Source organism: Podarcis melisellensis, assembly GCF_964234715.1.
Source record: "Podarcis melisellensis genome assembly, chromosome: 3".
In the NCBI taxonomy this organism is placed as follows: domain Eukaryota; kingdom Metazoa; phylum Chordata; class Lepidosauria; order Squamata; family Lacertidae; genus Podarcis; species Podarcis melisellensis.
Window position 1 is genome coordinate 108875043 of NC_138530.1, and position 15444 is coordinate 108890486.

At 43.9% G+C, this 15444-nt stretch overlaps 1 protein-coding gene across 2 annotated transcripts in view; it reads right to left on the reverse strand.

Annotated features, from left to right (window-relative positions):
- Window positions 1–15444, reverse strand: part of PLCB1 (phospholipase C beta 1) — a 455075-nt gene that overhangs the window by 423182 nt on the left and 16449 nt on the right. For both annotated transcript variants that reach the window (XM_081906043.1, XM_081906044.1), the window contains exon 2: window positions 4239–4316. In XM_081906043.1, coding sequence (XP_081762169.1) covers window positions 4239–4316 — 78 coding nt within the window. The remainder of the gene's footprint in view (window positions 1–4238; window positions 4317–15444) is intronic.

Here is a 15444-nt window from a genome sequence, read left to right on the forward strand (position 1 = left end):
GGGGGGAAACCAACCCTCAAAAAACCTACTCCAGGATTTTAACATCATGAACAATAACAAGTGCAAGAAATATTGCACAGAACTTTTAGCCCAAGGTCAATCAGGCTGCTGACTACATAAATCCACAGAAGGGAAAACTAATTCTTACTGTGGAATACAAATCACTTTTCTGAGCACGTTTTTCAGCTCACCCAGTAGCCCATCAGAAGGAAAGGCCATTTTAAAGATTTCCTTTAATATCAGAGTGCAGCAACAACTAAAACGAGAATCTGCTTAGCAAAATAGTATCTGCCTTTTTATTCGGAGCCTATTAAAACGTGCATTTGTTTATTAATATAGCACGTCTCCTTCTATCACCTTTAATCCACCAAGCCAACCTGTCAGGAGCAAGCTCTCTTACCTGTGATGGAACAAATGCCCACGGACATATTCTCCACTAACAATGAGCCTGAGCTGAAAGAGGCTAGGAGGTAACATGTGTGTGGCAGTTGATGCACCCAGCTTCCTGGTACGCACCTCACATGGGCACAGTGAGGCTTAGTGAAGCTGGAAATCAGACTCCATATTCTTTGGACCATCATCAAGTTAAGAAAGCAGCTAGGTAAAGGTAAAGGGACCCCTGGCCATTAGGTCCAGTCGTGACCGACTCTGGGGTTGCGGTGCTCATCTTGCTTTATTGGCCAATGGAGCCAGCGTACAGCTTCCGGGTCATGTGGCCAGCATGAATAAGCCGCTTCTGGCGAACCAGAGCACTGCACAGAAACGCCGTTTACCTTCCTGCCAGAGAGGTACCTATTTGTCTACTTGCACTTTGACGTGCTTTCGAACTGCTAGGTTGGTAGGAGCAGGGACCGAGCAATGGGAGCTCACCCCATCGCAGGGATTCGAACCGCCGACCTTCTGATCAGCAAGTCCTAGGCTCCGTGGTTTAACCCACAGCGCCACCCGCGTCCCCTAAGAAAGCAGCTACATGTGTTTTATTGTTTATTCTTTGAGAATCAAACTATCCTGTTGCGAGGTAGGTGAGGCTGAGAAGCAGTGACAGGCCCAAGATCACCAAGTGAGCTCCATGGCTGAATGGGGATCTGAACCCTGGTCTCCCCGGTCCTAATCTGACACTCTAGCCACTGCTCCACACTAGCTTTTCTTTTCTTTTCACCAAATTTTTTTATTGGTTTTCACATTTATCGCATAAAAAACAACAACATTACAATACACAAAATAAAAAAAACCATAATAACAAATTTTAACTTCCAAATCCTAATTTCATTACATTAATAACTGACTTCCGCAAATCTCCTCCAACTGAATTTCATTATATCACCTATTTAGCAGTTCATTTTTCTAATAATATTAACTTCTTTCATTTACTAACTACTTCTCCTTTATTACTACAGTATTCTAATCCTTAATATTTATTAATAACATATTCATATTCTACCCCTAAGCCTAATTGTTACTTCCAAGAAATTTCTCTTTATTCCACACTAGCTTTTCTTAATGCCATCTTGTACATCCATTTAATGCCAACTTGTACATCCATTTGCCCACGTATTACATGACCCTTGTTTGCCTAGAGCGTTTACCTTTGCTTATCAAGGCTTGGGGCCAATGACCAGCTCTTCTGATATTTCTGTTTCCACTTTAGGTGTAGTGAATTCTGTACTGACATTCAGGGAGGAGGGCTTCACTCTTTTGCCCTGCACCATTTTCCTGATAAGCCACTCCCAGAAGCTACTAGTAGTCACAGAGCAGAGAGGGGATTGATAACAGGAACTTCAAAAAGTAATTCAGAAGAGATCCAACTTAACTGGAGGGAGGGGGGAGAATTCACATATGCGGTGCCCCTTCTCCAAATCAGAGCCATTCCCTATTATTGCCTTTAGGTAAAAGAAACATAAAGGTAAAGGTAAAGGGACCCTTGCCCATTAGGTCCAGTCATGACCGACTCTGGGGTTGCGGCGCTCATCTCGCTTTATTGGCCAAGGGAGCCGGCGTGCAGCTTCCGGGTCATGTGACCAGTATGACTAAGCCGCTTCTGGCGAACCAGAGCAGTGCACCGAAATGCTGTTTACCTTCCCGCCAGAGCGGTACCTATTTATCTACTTGCACTTTGAAGTGCTTTTGAACTGCTAGGTTGGCAGGAGCTGGGACCGAGCAATGGGAGCTCACCCCGTCGCGGGGATTCAAACCGCTGACCTTTTGATCAGCAAGTCCTAGGCTCTGGTTTAACCCACAGTGCCACCCGCATCCCTAAAAGAAACATAGGAAGAGCCATTTGCAGATTTGTATTCTTTCATACTTTGTAGTTCTCCCAATCTTCATGTATTTTAGCTCTTATTTTGAACAAGAAGGCAATTATGAGATAGGATCATTAACTGCAATAAGAAATCCATCGCTTTCAGACACGAAGGTGCATATTGTTGCGTTCTAAGATCTTCCGATTCTCCACACATGCTAAATACTAGCACTGGAAACTCAGAAATGATAGCCATTGGGTCTTTGGCAACACTTGTCAAGTTTGTACCCTCGTCTTCAATTTGCAAGGTTTTGTCATTCTTTTGTCACACTTACTTAGCTTTAGGGAGACACCAAACCAAAGGCTTAAAAGTTAAGTCTGCATCTCCAGAACATTTCATCCCATTTTGATAAAACCTCAGCCTTTGTTTGCCCAGCTGTGAAATTGTTTTATTTTAGGCAAAGGGAGAAAACAGATAATGTTCCTTAACTCAGATTTGCCTACCCCTCCTCCAGGTACATACTGCTAGCTTACAACCAACTGTGGATGAATATTTTTGGCAAGCTGCCTTTCCTACATCTTCTAACCACTCCTCTGCAGTAAGCAACATTATAAGCAAGCTCTGGCATTAGCACAAGTTCTTCCTACAAGTTTTTTTGCAACTAATCTTTCAATAGCTGTCAGCATTGATCGTAAACAAACACTCGAGTTTCTAAGCAAAGCTTTCAGGCAGCTGATCTATTTTTGTTTTTCTAAACAAAGCCTTTCAGGATACATTTCGGCAAATGTTTCCAAAACCATCATTATCAGCTGAAGAGAAATATCCTGCCTTGACCCTTATAGATTGGGTTTTAATCACACAGTGATAGTCCAATTCAAATTATCTTGAACGAATGCTCTTTTAAAAAGCTATAGGTATTTAAGCATTTGTCAGGAATATAGCAACAAGACTATAAATATATACCCTCCTAGAACATGGGTAGGCAAACTAAGGCCCGGGGGGCAGATCCAGCCCAATCGCCTTCTAAATCCGGCCCGCAGACGTGTTTTTACATGAGTAGAATGTGTGCTTTTATTTAAAATGCATCTCTTATTTGTGGGGCATAGGAATTTGTTCATTTTTTTCCCAAAATATAGTCTGGCCCCCCACAAGGTCTGAGGGACAGTGGACCGGCCCCCTGCTGATAAAGTTTGCTGACCCCTGTCCTAGAGCATCGTTTCAATATACGTACTAGTGGTTGTTATTTTTTACAGGAACAAGGAAACACAAAATGAATGTCCTAGTACCAGACTATATAAATAGTTGAAGACTTTCATATAAATGTTCATCATCAATGCTCTTCCTTTCTCACTGCTTGCAATCTTCAAAAGTCAATAAGATTTTTTTTCCAGGTTCCTATCAAGTAGAACTGATAAGTATTTAGAAAACATGGCCACACTCTGCAGAAATGGTCCAGAGTTCTCTCAGTTTCTTATTTTTCCAAATTTAAACACAGTCCCCCACATTTCCACATCAGCTTGTGAATTTGTTTTTAAAAAAGTCCTCATGAAAATTTATCAATGCTGTAGTGCAAAATTTTCCTAAGATATACATTTTTGTATGCATTTTTTCCTAAAAGACACTGTTCTGCAATGCAATTTTCACGAATAGGATGCATTTTTGTATGTTTCTTTCACTAGGGCATGTGTTCTTATGTACACTTTTCCTTAGTCTTTGCATTTTTGTACACATTACTGCATTGCAATATTCAGGGAAGGATGACTTTTGAAGAATTGCTGTGCTTTGGTTTGCAAAATTTTCAGGAAGTGTGATTTAGGTAGTGAATTAAGTGTGAATCTTTAAATGTGGACTGGTTTAAATTCACATACACACCCAGCCCTAGTTCTCATCCTTTTTTAAAAAAAGGACATCAGGGTTACCAATAATTCAGAAAAGGTATTTGGTCAGAAAAAGAAGCCACCACAAAGAGGGAGCTGAAGTACTTCAATGTATATCTACCTTATTTTGGTCTGTCCAATACAAGAAAAATCCATGTGGGTCTGTTCGGACAAAAACTGACGTCACACTGGTGGAATCCTGGCAAAGAAAGAAAGGACACAGTATTAACACATTGCAAAGCTCTTCTTGCATGCCTAAATATACCACCCTAGCTAGCAAAAGGAAGTATTCATAAATTGTCATTCATTTTATGTGCATGCCTTTCTCATTTATACAGGAGTTTGGGTAACTCATTAGACAAAGTTGGTGGAACAGAAAGGTGCCCTTAAAGTACTCAAGGAAAACAGCACACTTTACTGGTCTTGCCCTACGCAATGCTGAAGATAACACTTGCCAGTATTTATTTTAAGTCTTACTGTAGATACTCCCAGTGCCAACCAAAACACAGTTGCTTAATTCCACCGCTACCACCCCTTCAAAACGTGAGCAGGCCTTGCAAAACACACACGTTATTCTAACTCCTCTCAATTGCTGGACAAGATCAGAGGACAACTGCAAAGTAACCCAACACCTCAGAGGCTGAGCACATTGCAAAGCCAGGCATTTTAAGTTTGCTTCCCTCCAGGGGATGCCGTCTCAAATCTGTGATGTCCGACTTGCTCCATCTATTTTAGAGTTTGTTTTCTGATAATATTTCCACACAAGTAGGAGCCCCTCTGTCATTAACTCTCTGTCCCAGCCTCCCTTGAAGTATACAACATGCTACTTAAGTATTTTCAGATGTTTCCTTCATACACATTGCCATTCTACATTCTGCCCCTCCTGCTTTTCCTGCAAATCCTGCTGCCAATTATATGCAAGAACCGTTTCACAACTGCTAGATTATAGAACCATGTTTCATGAGCTGGGATGAGCTGCTGGATTTTAGAACCATGTTAACTGAGCAGTGAAATGCAGGGGCTCGTCGTAATCTTCTGAAATCACATATTCTCAACGAGGATCTAGAAACCCCAACAAAGAATCCCAAAATGCAGGCAGCTATATTAGTCCATTGTGATATGCACACACAAACACACTGAGCAAAGGAAGCAGGACTTTGCTTACTAATTAAATTTATTAGCACAACTGCCAGAAAACCTGTGCATATTGTTTCAGCTGGTGGCTTTTAATTCGAAATGCAAACAAACCCTGCAAAGAAGTGTTATCACTTAAGAGAGTGTCAGCCTGAAGTAAGAAGCCCATCAAAGAAAAGGAGAGAAGTATCCAGCCCCTACTTTGTTATTCTCCTTGTTTCTCTGCCTTGCTCTATGCTAACAAGTCACCGAAACAAAACAAAAATCCTGAGAACCTCATCATCACTTCAACTATGTACCAGAGCAAAGACGGTCCATCAGTTATCCTGGTGCTCTTGACATTGTTCCTGCTCTGGGGATGGGGAGACAGGCACACACATCCTGGAATCCTCCTATTCTGTGTTTCCCTTCCACTACCATCCTAGGAGTGCCCAGGAGAGGCTCATAAAATTAAAAAGAGCTCCAAGTAACAAAAATTATAATTATTCTAATTAACCTCCCAGGTTGCTCACTTTTATTTTGGCTCACTTAACATTAAAAACAAATAGGAACCAATGTTTTCTGAGGCAATTAGTACAAACACAGTTTTGTATTTATTTGGCTTGTCCCAACTCACAGGTTCAGCTTCCAAATATGTGATTGAGGCCTACCTGTTGCATGTTCAGACCCAGAAACCTCCCCCCTTTAAATAAATTCACACTTGACTCAAATTTTGTTTTTGGTTTTTGGCAGAATTTAGGCCACAACTTTATTGATTACAGAAAGTGAGTGGTTGCATAGGCTCTGGTTTGACTAGCTCCCTGCCACACAGGTAGCACTGACCCAGGGTTCCAGCATAGGTCAGACAAGGGTGAACACCTGGATAAGCAGAAAGCCAGGAACAGACTAGCTCCGCCACCCAAATGTCCCCCTGGACTCAGGCACGGGCACAACCCCCTCTCAGGGGTTGACCAAACCACTGAGTCCCTGGATTCCTTTAACGGAATACCCTTCACATAGGGATGGTGAGAGCGTTCTCCCATCCCTATCACCTGAACCAGAGCCTATCCGCAACCTTACAAGTTGTGACGATTTGCTATGTGGCAGGCGAAACCCAAATGGCAACAGTCGATCAGCCAAGTGGGGAAAATTCCTGCCGTGCCCCAGTCCCAACGATGGAAGACACACGACGGCATAGCAAGGTCAAGCGCAAAGCCCTAAAAGTAGGGAGAGGTGGGCAGGTGTTCCGAATGCACGGGCCAAAAGATGAAGCTCTGGGTCACATGCATGGGCATAAATAGGTCCCTCGAACCGTTTGGACTGCGTCCCATTGGCTAGATTGCACCCAGCTACGAAGGACCTACCAATCTGGTGTTGTGGCTGACCAATCGTACCCACCCACAACACAGAGTGTCGGTTTTCCAGGTCTCACCGCAATACGTGCCCTCTTTAAGGGAGGAGCCGATTTGTCTATAAAATCAAAAATAAATGTGTACCAGCAGTGTGTACTGCAACAGATCATTTTTGCGCATAGTTAGGTACAGAAGATTCAATGCTGGGGCAAATTAGTGCAACTGATGAAGAAAACACTGAATTCAGAAGACTAAATTTGTAAAAAGCTAATTCTTAAAAGCTCTCGGTCCCATGGAGGTAAGTTCTTTTTGCTCGCCATCTTTACAGAAAGTTCCATTGCCCAGTGAGCCTAAGAAGCACAGAAACATCCTCCATTACTCTCTCCAGCACATGTTGTCAGAAAACAAATAAACAGAAAACAAGAATTCACCCACAGGCAAAAGAATCTCTTGGAGAACTTGAGTCCAACCCCTTTAATAGGAAAAGGCTGTCAAGAGTGGTTGAAAAGTCACCACCCACCTCTTCATCAGTCAATATCCTAGTAGTAGAACAAACTACAGGAGGTGGAGGTTTGTGAAAAGCACATCAGGGGAAGCTCACTCTAAAATTAGATTTCAGTTCTTCATTGATTTGAATTTGTCACCCTGAGAATTGGACTATTTGTTAGTCCAGGGAGGAAAGAATTTCTAATTTACACCTCACTGGGTAGTCTGAAGAATCCTCATCCTCCCACCAGTATTTAAGAGCGATTGGGAAAAGGATAGAAATCGGGAAGATCAAAGCTCTCTATTCTAGGAACGAGACGTGGAAATACACAGAATAATTGAAAAGACTGCTTTGCTAGCTATCTCCCCAAATGGAGTTCTGCCCTTTTAAAATGGAAATGGCAAACCCTGGCAATCGTAGCCAATAGGTCATTGCACTGCTCTTCCTGCTTTCAGAAGTATCAGCTTTCTCATCCTGTAGAAGTCAGCCAGGACCATCACAATACATTTTACTGCCCAAGGCAAAAGGGCAAAATGTCACCCGACCTCCTCATACCCCATACAGAAGCCACCTGGGTTGGCACAACAGCAATCTTGTGAGGCAGGTGCTGCTGAGAGGCTGTGGCTGGCTCAATATTACCTAGTGAGCTTCATGACTGAGTGGGGATTTGAACCCAGATGTCCCAAGTCCTGGTCCAACATTCATAAGAACTGTCTCTCCACGTGTGTATCAACCCGAATGCTGCAATAATCATCTGAGGCCCTTCTTCATGTGCCTTCTCCGTGAGAAGTCCGGAGGCTGGTAACACAAGGAGGCCTTTTCTGTGGTGGCACCCCTGCTCTCCCCAGGGAGTCTTGCCTGGCACCTTATCTTTAAGTGAGGTTACATCTCTTTAGCCACCAGGCAAAAACATGCCTCTACTCACAGAGCTAAGGCCCATTAAACCACTGGTGGCCTTTTAAACCATATATGGAGGGGAATTGTTTCTGTTTGTTACTATGCTATGTATTTTTGTGCTTATATATTGTAAGCCGTCCTGTGGTCCTCAGATGAAGGGTGGTACAGTGGACGCTCAGGTTGCGAACATGATCCGTGTGGGAGGCACATTCACAACATGCAGCGCCCGCAACTTGTCTGCACACGCACAGGTTGTGATTTGGTGTTTTTGCACATGCGCGAGCGCCGAAACCCGGAAGTAACCCGTTCCGGTACTTCTGGGTTTTGGCAAGTCCGTAACCCAAAAACACACAACCTGAAGTGTCTGTAACCTGAGGTATGACTGTATATAAATTTAATAAACAAACAAACAAACAGCTGCACCACACTGGCACACTTCCTGAGGGGCAGCAAGCAGCACTAAGGTGCTAAAGGACAGAGCTGTGTGTGCCAGGTAGACTGCTCTGTATCCCTAACCTAACCCTAAGTAAGCCTGCCACAACTGGACAGGATCTTGGTGTCCCATTGCTAGTGTTCAAGTGGCAGATTTAACTGCCAATCAGGTTTGCTTCTGTGTATGGACTGAAAGGCGGTGGGACATCTCAGGCAGTCCAATATCTTGGGCCACTCCTGGGCCACTACCTCCTTTTTCAGTGAGACAGCCAGGCCAGCTAAGGGTGATGGTTGGGGTTTATTATTACTAATTATGGAGGGGGAGGGAGGAACAAGAGGTATGCCGAAAGAAGGGGTTTCCCCAGCTCTCTCACACTAATGACTGGATAATCTGCATGAACGTGTTTGCCTAAGTATCTATTTTCAAGCCTCCGGTTTCTAAGAAGCTGCAGCCTGAACCATTTATATTGCAAAAGACAGAGGATGAAGGCAGATGGCAATTGGGTTTGCCAGGTCCCGCAGTGTGCTGTTTGTACATGGTCTGCTTCATGTAAGCACTCCAAGTACAACCTGACAAGCGAAGCAACGGGGAATTGGCATGCATGACATGTGCAGTTTCCCAGCGCCTCTCACTCTGCGGTTTTGGACAACGGGCTCCTCCCAAGCACTGCTGGCGTCTGTTTTTTCCAAGCAGAACATGTTGCAACAAATGCAAGGACTTTCCTCGAGGCTTAAAGTTCCCTGCATCCCCTCCTCCACATGCAAAACACTTTTCACGATGCACTAATCCGGGTTGGAGAGGTGATGCATGAATCATCCCTAACGTTGCAGCTAAATTATTAAATTATTTCCTTGACATCCAAGTTGTCCTAGATTTCTTCTTCTGGTCTCAGCTTTGTTAGTTATTTAGTTAACAAAACGTATTTCACCTTTTGCAAACATTTCTGTCATGGTGTGAAACTGTAGCAGGAAGGTGCTTCAACTAACGTACCCCAGTATACTTCCTCTGGCCAGTTTCTTCTGCTTCTGGTTGCTGCTCTGAGAGGGGCCTCGTCCCCAGTCTCAGGTGTCAACATTCCTTCTTGTGGTTGCTTAGCAACAGTGACTTACTGCCCTTAGCAATGGTGTGGCCTACTGAGCCCCAAAGCAGTAGTGTTGTTATTATTCTTCAATTTGATTTATACACCACTCTTTATTTTGTTCTGTGAGCCGCCCTGAGACCTCCGGGTCTAGGGAGGTATAAAAATTCAATAAATAATAATAATATCGAAAGCTCTCAGGGCAGTGCCTAACGTTAAAAACATATTTTACAGAGCATAATCGTAAAATCATAAAGCAAAGCCTAGTAATATAGTAGTAGTAGTAGTAATTATTATTATTATTATTATTATTATTATTATTATTATTATAAAAAATCATTATAACAGCCCCCACCTCACACACACCTTTAACAGGCCATAGATTATTTAACAGCTGAGGCCTAGATAAAGAGGAATGTTTTTGCCTAGAGCCTAAAGACATGTCAGGATGGCTCTCAAGTGACAAGTCACTACAGCATTTCACAAATGGGAAGCCACCAACAGAAAAAGCTAGGCACATATTTTGTGTTCTAGCTTTCATCAGGAATACCTGATTTGACTCCCCCCCCCCTTTTTTTCTTTTAAAGCAAAGGGTCTGGAAGCTCCGCTGGCCTTAGCCCCCTCATATTCCTACCCCTTCTACCCAACTGTTAGTATCCATTATCTTGAGAAGCACATTTGCTTGATTAAAACCAGTGCTGGTTTCTTTTCTAGATAAAGAGGTGCCCGAATTCACCATGAACACCTCCCTTGTTCGCTTATAACGGCAATGGCGCCCACCTGAGAGGAGCCGGAACTGAGTTCCGGCAAGTTTTGCCCAAAACAAGCCCTGATTAAAACACACACAGGTGTGGCTCTTCTAGAGGCAGCTTGGCAGATGAGAGGTTGGTCCACATCTCCCCGTCGTCCCCTGAAATTGCTGTTTTCTCCTCAGCATGGCTTACTTATTTCAGAGCCCTATATTTTTTTGGGTGGAGTGGGGGAAGCATTTTAATATGGCCTCATTTGTCGGAGACAGCGGGTGGGGAAGAGTTGGACAAACCCTCCGTTCTCCCCTGCAAATGTCCTCAACCTCACAGTTCTATTAAAAAGGAATTACCAAGCTGAGAAGCTCGACGTCCTGCACGTATTACCAGAATACATTGGGCACGGACAGCCACCCTCTGAGCACACTGACTTCTAGGCCAATTCGTTTATACTTGTAAGCATGCTTTTGAACTGCTAGGTTGGCAGGAGCTGGGACAGAGCCATGGGAGCTCACTCCGTCATGGGGATTCGAACCGCCGACCTTCCGATTGGCAAGCCCAAGAGGCTGAGTGGTTTAGACTACAGCGCCACCCGCGTCCCTGTACATACAGAACACAAGTTAGCAGAATGCAAGTTTGGCTTTAAGCAAGATCATCAAGACACTTGATGGAACTTGATTAAGACGGAGAGGAAAACCAACCCTATGGCTCTACCCTCAGAGCAGCGAGTTTTCGCTATCCAATAGGTGTGAGGGAGTGGGGAGACATTATTGCAAGTAGCAATCCCATTATTAAGTATTTGCACAAATTCCACTTACAGAACTAATTGAATTGGCCTCCTGGGTGAGCACTGGGAGTTGTAACATGTCCACAGGGATGTTCTCATGTGCTAATCAATGGAACAAGGTGTTAACACAACAACAATATGTTACCATAATGTGGTGCTTCGGCGTCCCAGGAGGTCGACTATTAGCAGGAAGTTTTAACTTTAAAAATGTGTTTGGCCAACTGCAGTTGAAAAGGTATTGTGTGAGAGGCTACAAGGCATGAATTTTCCATCGTGAACACCCTGGTCTGCTTAATATGAGAAAAAATGCCCGGTTCTCACTAAAAGTGGCATAGTTCCAGGTGAACTGCACCACTTCGCAGCATGTAAGAAATGCCCCTAGTGGAAAAGAAACTCTCCTCTCCTTTAAGATCTAGCACATGAGGAAGAAAGGGCATTCTCCCCTGATGTGCTAGTTCAGCCAAAGGAAGTTTCTTTTGCATGGAGAAGCATTCCATCATGTCAGACTCACTCCCACTTGCCGTCTAAAGCAGTACCACCCAGACGCTTCCTCCGGGGAATCTTGGCCACAGCACTGCTTGTTGGAAACTGGCAGACACGTTACCCTATAAATTCTAGTATACTGGTATATAACGTATCCATTCTTAAGGAAATCAGCCCTGAGTGCTCACTGGAAGGACAGATCGTGAAGCTGAGGCTCCAATACTTTGGCCACCTCATGAGAAGAGAAGACTCCCTGGAAAAGACCCTGAGGTTGGGAAAGATGGAGGGCACAAGAAGAAGGGGACGACAGAGGACGAGATGGCTGGACAGTGTTCTCGAAGCTACCTACATGAGTCTGACCAAACTGCGGGAGGCAGTGGAAGACAGGAGTGCCTGGCGTGCTCTGATCCATGTGGTCACGAAGAGTCGGACACGACTAAATGACTACACAACAACAACAGTATATTAGGATAGTTCTAAGCATGTATGGTTATATACAGTGGTACTTTGGGTTAAGTACTTAATTCGTTCCGGAGGTCCATTCTTAACCTGAAACTCCTCTTAACCTGAAGCACCACTTTAGCTAATGGGGTCTCCTGCTGCTGCCGCGCCGCTGGAGCACGATTTCTGTTCTCATCCTGAAGCAAAGTTCTTAACCTGAGGTACTATTTCTGGGTTAGCAGAGTCTGTAACCTGGAGCGTATGTAACCTGAAGCGTATGTAACCGAAGGTACTACTGTACATGCAATCACACTTTTACAATGCAAGCGCCACATGAATATGGAAATGTGAGAATTCCAACCCTTAAGCAACAGGAAGTTACCTTCCAGAATCATCTACAGTGGTACCTTGGTTCTCAAATTTAATCCATTCCGGAAGTCCGTTCCAAAGCCAAAGCGTTCCAAAACCAAGATGGGCTTTCCCATAGAAAGTAATGCAAAATGGATTAATCTGTTCCAGACTTTTAAAAAGAACCGCTAAAATTTTACGTACTATCTAACAAGACCATTGATCCATAGAATGAAAGCAATAAACAATGTCACTGCAGTCAATAAACAATAAACTGCACTCACACAATCAATCAATCTCAGTAGCTGAACTGGGTTCCACGCAGTCACAAAAACCAAACAAAAAGCCGCAAACAAAAATGCAAAATAAATAGCAAAAACAGACAGACCTCAGTGTAACACTCAAAACAGAAGTATGGCACTCAAAACAGAAGTGTAACACTCAAAACAGAAGTGTAACACTCAAATCGTCAGTGTAACTCTCAAAACGGAAGTGTGGCACTCAAATCAGAAGCATAACACTCAAAACGGAGCACATTTAGCTTCCAAAAAAAGTTCGCAAACCGGAACACTTAATTCCAGGTTTGCAGCATTTGGGTTCCAAGTTGTTTGAGTTCCAGGGTGTTTGAGAAGCAAGGTACCACTGTATTCAACTTTTCAAATCAACTCAACAGCTTCAGCCTAAATGCCTTTTGGCTGAACCTATGCTGTTCATCCTCAGGTACTTGAGGATCCCAATGACCCAGTCACCTCTAAAACGGAACTAATATACAATCCTTAACGCCCATTAACTTACATCTGCACTGTTGGATTCGTTGTTGGCGCAGTAGATATTGTTGCTACAGTATTAAATTTTGCGCTCTCTATTAAAGTGCACTAAGGAACTGACGGGACTTATTACTGAAGGCGTTTAGGGGGGAATCTCGGTCTTATTTCAACCACAGTCAAATTTTTCAGCTCTTCGTTTGTTATATTTTAAACATGAAAGCAGCTTATTGGAAGGGGGTGGTGAAGAGGCAAGTACTTCCTGGCACAAATCCACCTCATCGATCTTCGTTCCTGAATTTACAGCCACTATAATTTGTGCTATCTTCATGCATCTACCAAAGCGTTGCAAAACACACACATATTTAGAGGCAAGTCGCTGCAGCCTTCAGTGTTCTTCCTCCAATTCCAAAAACATTTCCAGGAATGCTAAAGACCACAAGCATGCGATCTCTATTTGACTTTTGCTGCTTTTTGCTCTATTTTGTGATTACAGATTATTTTATTATTATTTTATAATGCTGTGAGCCATCTTGTGAACCCTTTTGGTGATGGGGCATGGCCAAAAATACAGCAAGTAAATAAATTTAAAGCGGGTGCAATGCAATCACAGGTGGGAGAGCGTAGTCAGCTTCTCACTTCCTAGAAAAAATGCACAAAGTCACACTGGAATGTTTGTATTGGCCACAGATCCCATTTATTACACTTCTGTTCCATCTTTTGTCCAAGAAGCTTGAGGTGGCATACAGGGGTACCTTGGGTGACATACGCTTCAGGTTACATACGCTTCAGGTTACACACTCCACTAAGCCAGAAATAGTGCTTCAGGTTAAGAACTTTCCTTCAGGATAAGAACAGAAATCAGGCTCTGGCAGCGTGGCGGCAGCAGGAGGCCCCATTGGCTAAAGTGGTGCTTCAGGTTAAGAACAGTTTCAGGTTAAGTACAGTCCTCCGGAACGAATTAAGTACTTAACCTGAGGTACCACTGTACATGGTTCTCCTCTATTTTATCCCCACAACACCCCTGTGAGGTAGGTTAAGCTGAGAGACGGTAACTGACTCAAGATCACCCAGCGACTTTAAGCATATAAGAAGAGCACTGCTGGATCAGGTCCAGGTTCCTGTTCTCACAATAGCCAACCAGGTGCCTACAGGACCTGAGAAGACCTGAGCTTCATGACTAAATGGGGATTTGAACCTTGTTCTTCCAGATCCAAGTCCAACATTTTAACTCCAGCATCAGAAGATGACTTCTTTCCAGACGCCAACCTTTCCTCATTAGCAAGGTGGTGGTGGTTTCAAGCACACCTCTTATGGCTGCATTTAGATAAGAGTTCAGCTCTCATTTCACCAGGTACAGTTTCATTAAAAAGTCCATTACAAAGCACACCAAGACAAATGCTTCTCAAATTCCTGCTGTCACCTAACCAAAATTACAACTGACCCTTGAAATACATACGTCTGGAGATTAAAGAGCATTGAGGAAGCAGCAATTCAAAACCTGTGCGCCCAAAGTACAGTGAAAAGAGACGGCAAGAAGAGTCAATGTCTCTATTCCCTAAAGCCCCCAGTCCCAAAGGACAGGTGTGCCACAGAGATGATTTACATATTTGCAGAAAGCAACTGCTTACCTAGGGAAAGATTGAATTTTAAGTGATATGCCTTTTTGACAGATATAATCAAAACACACTCAAACCCATCCAACACCACCTGGGGCAAGCATTTGACCTACAAATTCTCATCTCCCGCGCTGATGCCCGACTAGCTTGGGAGATATCATTTACTCATGCTGCATTTTATCCCTCATTGGGCAGTTTCCACTTGAGAAGCCAATGCCACTTAGCAAATCCAAATTGTAATAAGATGGTTGTTTAAGAGAACTCCCAGTGGGACTTCAAACATCCTTAAAAGTCACCTAGTGTACTTCCGAAAGAACTTTGGGTTTTTCTCAAGAGTAGCAGGCTAACCAATTACGTAAGGCTCTGGACACAAACACACCCGCTAGAGCTGGGCGATATACTGGTAAATTGTCTGAAACTGGTATAGCGTTCAGATCGCAATACCAGTTTAAGACATTTTGAGCTGGGAATACATTGTGGTGGCTGCAGATCTGCGATGTATTCCCAGCGCAGATTGCCTGCAAACGGCAAAGGTGCAGGCAGGCAAAGTGTGGTGGCCTGGGAATCGGATTCAGAGGCTGAACCTGAGGAATCCCAGCCTGCGCAGGAGTCCCCGCCTTCAGGGCTGGCTGAACCGGGGCAGGGGCTTGGACCTGAAGGGCCCTTACCTGTGCTGGATCCTCAGGAGCAGACACCAGCTGAGTCTGCTCTGGCTCCTGAGGTGATCAAGGACCCATTGCCTGCAGGTGCTCCTCTCTCAACCCTGTCAGGGGAAGGTG